This window comes from Bombus flavifrons, chromosome 12 (genome assembly GCF_040668555.2).
Source record: "Bombus flavifrons isolate JBK064 chromosome 12, iyBomFlav1_principal, whole genome shotgun sequence".
Classification (NCBI taxonomy): domain Eukaryota; kingdom Metazoa; phylum Arthropoda; class Insecta; order Hymenoptera; family Apidae; genus Bombus; species Bombus flavifrons.
In genome coordinates, this window is record NC_138453.1 from 6,470,162 (window position 1) to 6,477,094 (window position 6,933).

Genomic DNA, 6,933 nt, shown 5'->3' on the forward strand with positions numbered 1-6,933 from the left:
TGACATCGCTGGGTAACGCTTACGCGAAGCTTTGCAGACGCGCAAGAAAATCCATGCTGCCCCCCGATATGAAATATGAGATATGGTACTTTCCTTCGATTTTCTTTCTCTCGTCTCTCGCGAGGATTTCAGTTAGAGGGTAGGGACGCCCCCAGAGGGTCGGAACGTGGTCGATGAAGACGAGAGGAAATCAATGCCTCAGCCAGAGTCCGGTTCACCTTCGTCTCTCTTTTCTGGCCACTCCTCCGCGCCACTCGCCTCGTTTCTTCTCTTCAAATTTAAGCAAAATCATGAAAATAATTCTGCCGTGAGAAATAATTTCTCTCAAATATTTAAAATATTTTATGAACATGGAAAATTTGTCAAACCATGTGACGTAAAGACTAGTATTGTATTTTCCCTCCTGTAATTTAAAGAAGATCATCTTAAAATAATTCTTCTGTATAATTTAAACGTAGACTAAAATTTGAATATTTTTCTAACATAACAAAGGTTTTAAATTCTTTTATCGTTCTTTATAATAGTCTTGTATTATTAGTGTATTGTTGCGAAAAAGGAATAGATTTCTTGCGTGAAGTATTGATCGACGTTACTGGAAGAATATATTCTGTAGTTTCTGAAATGATGTATTATACACAATCGTTTATTTTATATCTTATTTTATTAACTCATTAGATATTTAAATGTAAACTATGCAGGATGTGCATAATGTGTAAAATTATACGAAATATCCTAAACGAAGTACTCTTTACGATATTTAAAAAGTGAAACAAGTCTCGATCTAGCTTCCAATTCTTTACTCGGATTTTATAAAAATTTACACTCTCTTTACTAACAATCAAACTAATTTGCTATCTGAAAATTGCAAGAAACAAAATCTCTATTACACCATTATGCACTTTAATATCCTTTGCATGTCCTATTATATTTGGTCACAAAAAACAAAATCTCTAAAATGTGTTAGTCGAATCGTCCAAAACTTCCCTCCTTCACATTTATCCTATCGACGAGTACCTCGAGAAAGAAGAAGAAATATCCCTGTTTCATGGACGCGTCGTCAAAACAAGTCTATTCAACAACGAGACGATCGAAAAGTTGGTCGTCCCGATGGCGGAAGCGATCAAACTACCGTCTTGGTTTTCCACTCTCGAGAGTTCCTCCGGGCGAAACAGAGGGTTGAAAGATCACGAGGGATGATGTTTCTAGTGGGCACTGCTGTAGGGGCAGGCAGAAGGAACGCAGAAGTAGGGAGGGAATTAGCGAAGGAGAGAGGACCCTCGCAAGATTTCCGGGAGTTTAATATAGTTTTAGGGGCGTCGGCCGACAGCCCAGGGGTGTAATGGCGTCTTAAACCTCAGGGGCTCTCAGTTTCGACTTTCTTCCATACCCTTCTCCTCTTTTCTCGTTTCGAGACGTGTCTTTTAAAAAATCTAGAGCACGGAATCTCTACTGCTGTCTCTCTCTCTCTCTCTCTCCTCCTGTCTCTGTAACCACGTAGTTGCATGAAGAAATGTTTGCATGTTGTATTGTTTAGCGGTAACATGGTTTCCTATCGGTGTATTCAACACTCGTGAGCTAGATGTTACGACAAACCACATACGGATTCGTAGTCGTCGGTGTGCACCAAAGGCAATGGCCAGGGGAAACATAGAATGCATTGGTGTGCATTTACGTCGTAGACGAAGCTTCGGAGCCATGGTGGTGGGTGGGTTTCTCCGGGAGATGAAGACGAAAAGGGCAACCTCGGTGCAAAAGCTCCGACGGTTCTTGATTTTTACGAGCACGTAAATTCCCGGAGACGTCCCTGCTCCCAGGCTTTCGTTTTCTTTCTCTTTTGAACCGTTCCTCTTTCTCTTTCATACTACCGGGAATTCTTCCATTCGATGCTTTCCGTGGAGAACTAAATTCGCTTGAACGAATATTTGGAAGATTGAATTTTCGTGAGAATTTCTTAAAGAGTAGAATTTTTATAGTTTAAATTATTTTGTAGTTTTTTGTATGTTGTATATTTATCTATGTATTTAGCCGGCAACGAAGTTAGGTTTGGTTTTTCTCCTGTTATATTTCAAGTATAAATATAAATGATTGGTGAGATTCTTTGAGAGGAACCGATTTATATCAAGTAGGCAACCTCGGTACGAAAAGTTTTTGATTTTACAGCCGCGTAAATTCCAAACGGTACTTTCAGACTTCGTTCTCCACTTTCATTTCTCTCCGGTTTTCCAGCTTCTCACTTAACGCCGTGAAAATTCTATTCATTCTGCCGTTTCATCCGGGCACGGAGAACTTCGTGGAATTTCATCGAGCGCCGGCTCCGGTGAATTCCACCAAAACGCCCTTGACGACTCACCCTTAACCCTGAACCTTCCCTTGAATCTCGATTTTAAGTGTATCCGAATCATTGCGGTTTTTCTCCATTTCAAAGTCCCATTATTTGATGACATTTTCTCTCGTTAGGCAAATTCTCTAGCTTTGACTATTTTTCTTTTTCAAATTTATATGTAATTATGGTTGCGTGTAATTTTTATTCCTAATTTTATAATGTTATCTTATTTTATTGGAACAGACCTTAGAGAGTCATGGCCTATTTCTCCATTTTGTAGACTTAGTTATTAATTAATTATTTCATCAAATCCCTACCGCCCTGTCTATTTTTACCCCTTTTCTTCAATCTTCCCTTATTTTTCAAAATTACGTGTCTAAAAGAATTCTCAAGAATTTTTTCTTCTTGTAGATTTGGACGTTAATCGTTTAACGAATCCCCATCGTCCCGAATGTTTAATTTTCGTCATATCCTTCAATCCTAATCTCCCGCCTCAATGTAAAACATCTAGATAAATCCTAAAGAATTCCTAGCTGTTTCTCCATCTTGTGAGTTTCCCACCCGAAACATATCGTATCGTGATAATGCAGGCAAAAATCAAAACGCCTCGCAGTTTATCCGAAAAGAAATCAAGATAACGATCAGGTATAATCGCAAAGGTGATCGACGGGCCGGTCGTATCGGCGGGGCGAGATTGAAGGCTCGGCTAACGAGTTGTTTATGGATCCACCCACCGCCTCACAGTGATCTCTCCAGGCTGTGTGCGCACGTTTGCGTGTGTGCATCCTGTATCTGTCGGACAAACTCGGAGGAGTGGACGTAGCAACCGGAATAGGGGAGTCCATTAACGAGCCTGTGCTGCCCTCCGTCAGAATAGTTCGCATTGCTCGGATCCTGCACCCTTACCTTCCCCTCCAATTGTATTATCCTCTGTCTCCGTTCATGAAATTCTTCCTCCGACAGACCTTCCCTCCTTTCTTCTACCTTGCCTTTTTTTTCAACCATCCGATTGAATGTCTCGTTCCTTCCACGAAATCATTCCTCTTTCTCTTTCTGTCATTCTTTGCCAGCCTTTCTCCATTGGACGAGCTGTTTCTCGGTTCTCAACCCCCGCCGTTTGATCTCTCTTTCTCGTTCTTTCGCGATCCACCGCCGGGGTTATCCCCGGTAGTCATGGTAACACGGGGGTTGGAGCCGCCCCCGGCCGCCAATCAGATCTCGCGGCTACCACGAGAGAAACGAACGGCTACCCTACCCCGTTTCATCCACAGACTGTGCACGTTCTCCCACCACCATAACTTCAGACCCGGCTGCACCCCTATACGTTCCCCCTCCCACCATGTCTACTGCGATCTCTTCCCTTTGCCTCGCCGCCGGGGAGGCTGAGATTCTCGCTTGGGAGAAAATCTTGACCGGGCGTGCCCTGCATCCCTGATACCACCCCCCTCACCCAGTGGAACACCTCCACAATTTCTCCAGGAGTATCTCCCGACCTTCCGTTCCCTCGCTAGTACTACTTGTAGACGATGGTACGCGCGCTATCGCCAAGGTGCTCTCGACTAAAGGGTCAGCCTCTGCTTTCCGAATTAACGTTCTTGACCGCCAGAATGCTCAGGCAAACGTGAATAGCGTAGCCTGTCGTTGGAGAGATTTCGATCGACTTGCACTACTTGTATAAAGTTTTGGTAGGGTTAGGTTTATCTAGAGATTCAGGGGTTTTACAGTGGCTTGTTTATGACTATAGTGGAGTACTTTTCTGGTTGTTCGGACTGCAGAAATAAGATATAGGGTGAAAGATGTCTTCTTTCGGCGGTTTTATTGGAACATTATTAGGTTTAAAGAAGGCATCGAAGGAAAAACGAAGAAATTATAACAGAATAGAAAAAAATTGTAGTTGATAATCATAACATACGTACACACAAAAGCTTTTATGGTAAATATTTCAATACTTTCATGAATCGCGTCAAAGGTTCATTCCATGAAATTATTTCCAGAAATTGGATTTTCTTGTATAATTAGAATATTAGAAATTATCAAGATTAATAAATTTGCGAGGTAACAAATTTAACAATAAAAGAGGTAAAGCTCTATAAAAAAATTTTGTAAGTTACGCGTAAAGTGATTATTCCATACGATATAAAACTAGAAATTTGTCAAAATTGCGTGACAGAAGTATATAACTTACAACTTGTCACTTATCAATTTACTCCAATTATAAATTAGTAAGTTATCAGTGAAACTACCGACGGTTAGTTAACAAAGAAAAATCTCTGCTAGTTAACGTGGAAATATTATACTAATTTACCATTTATATAAACTATTTTTCATTAACATTTTCATATTTCTGTCACAGGCGAGAAACCGCACAAGTGCCAGGTATGCGGCAAGGCGTTTTCCCAAAGCAGTAACCTGATTACGCATTCGAGGAAGCACACGGGCTTCAAACCGTTCGCCTGCGAGCTCTGTGGCCGAGCTTTCCAACGAAAAGTCGATCTGAGAAGGCATCGAGAGACCCAGCACGCCGATTTGAACACGTCTCAACGACCGTCGATCGCATCGATCCCTGGTCAAAACTCTTTACCAAACGGCAATCCACCAATGATGCAGTGAATAATTCTCAAACGATAATCAAAAGAAAGAAACTATAAACCTTTTATCCTCTGAGAGGAAGCTGGTTGAAGAATGTTAATCGAATTCTTTCCAAATGGTGCAATTGACGAAACGTCTTCGACGCGACGGATCTCATTTTTCTTCGTCGTCGAAGTTACAAGAGAACTTTATACACTAGAAGGGTGTGCATTAACTGTACATTTAACGAACTCGTGTATTTATTATTTAATAATTCAATGAACGACACGTTCGTTTTATTTTATTTTTTATTTTTTATTTTTTTTTTTTTTTTGAGTGCAATTGAGTGTGAGGCTTCAACGAAAGCTGCGTTAGGACTCGCCGACTGGAATGCAACCGTACATTCCGATACGTTATTCCAGGTTGGGAACGAAGTGTGCAAAGTGATATACGCGCATAATTATTACCAAAGCTGTACATTCCACATTACTCGCGGCTCGAGCAAGAAAGTACTATTATAGGAAGGGATTAGATCCTCGACGATCCTTTTTCTTAAGCGAAACACACACCTTACTCGATTCATCTACGTTGTTTTGTGAAATCGTTTCCGCTGTTTCCACATAGGATCGTTAGGTATTTTTAGTGGATTCTATTTAAGACGAAAGGTAAAATCCATCGAGAAATTTTTTTGTTTTTACCGTTGCTACACTCCGTGTTAAATCGTTCATTAAGTATCGATAATCGTTCTCTCTACTTCTCTTATTACGTAGACATTTACGCAACGTTTATTCCGACGATTAAACGAGTTTATTTCCAATAATACAATTTATCGAATTCTACGATACTTGCAAACATTTTTAAATGTAGCGTATAAGAATGATAGTACTGTATTGTAAAGAGTGTAACGAGAAATTTATTTTATTCGACTGTGTAAATTTATTAAAACTCGTTTGATCGTCGACAGTGAACAACGTGTAAGAAAGTACGAGCAGCGTACTGTATTTTGCATATCTTCAGCACCTATCGTTCGAGAAAGGGCATCACCCACTCCAAAGTTGCAACAGTGACCAAAAAAAGAACTTGTAAATAGCACATAGATTGTATCTCGCCTAGCCTAAGCGTATAAATATATACATATATAAATACGAGTATAAATAAACGAAAAAAGCACAAAACGAATCGAGGCTATAAATATTATAAATAGAAACGAGATTTAAAAAAGAAGCGTCGTTTGAAAACGATTTATCGTAATCGAAAGGAAAAGAAGGGGTGTGAATCATCCCTCTTTCAGTCTCGCCAAGAAGAATAATTGTATTCTTTCTCTCTTCACGCTATTGAAGTTTTTATTGTTGTACCATTCCTATCATTATGTAATTATTGTAATTAGAGAATTCGCTATTAATATTATTGCCATTATTATTATTAATATTATTATTATTAACAATAAATGCTGTTACCATTTGTAATTCTTTCTCAGTGATATGTATCAATCCCTTTCTTTCTTTGCTGACTCTGTTTCTCGTAGTCAATTCGTCGAATCAACTCTGACGCAAAGTTTATATCACCGTTATTCGAATAAAAAGAAGATCTATTTCAAATTGATCGAGCTTTTTTTTTATTTTGTATTCACTATCCCTAGTATTCTGAATTTAGACTACAAAAGAATCTTTTGTATCTATAAAAATTTTCCAAAGTATATTCCACTCGATTATCATACGTGGTAAATCGGCACGTGATAGATATCTTAATTTCATTTTCTATTCTCTATCATTTTTGTTTTATCGACGATCGACTTCCAATTCTTGCAAAAGTCAACTTTTTAAAGAAATTCGTGAAAATTTATTATTTCCAATCATCACGCGCGATAAATTGTCAGCGTTAAACAGTTCAGTACACTCGCCGTTATCGGCGCATATGTTGCACCATTTCAATTACTTAAAAAGTACTACTGACACAATTGTTGCATTTTAATTCTTGTACGTTTCGATAAAAGCTCGTAGATAAAGAAAGCAGTGGGCGGCACATTATTACTCAAAATAAAT

General features: G+C 39.2%; 1 protein-coding gene across 1 annotated transcript in view; it reads left to right on the plus strand.

Moving 5' to 3' along the window:
* LOC138185817 (uncharacterized) overlaps positions 1-6,424 on the plus strand; it is a 28,228-nt gene extending 21,804 nt beyond the window's left edge. Inside the window, exon 5 of the mRNA XM_069125087.1 lies at positions 4,677-6,424. Within this exon, the coding sequence (XP_068981188.1) occupies positions 4,677-4,933 (257 nt within the window). The 3' untranslated portion in view covers positions 4,934-6,424. The remainder of the gene's footprint in view (positions 1-4,676) is intronic.
* The last annotated feature ends 509 nt before the right edge of the window (positions 6,425-6,933 follow it).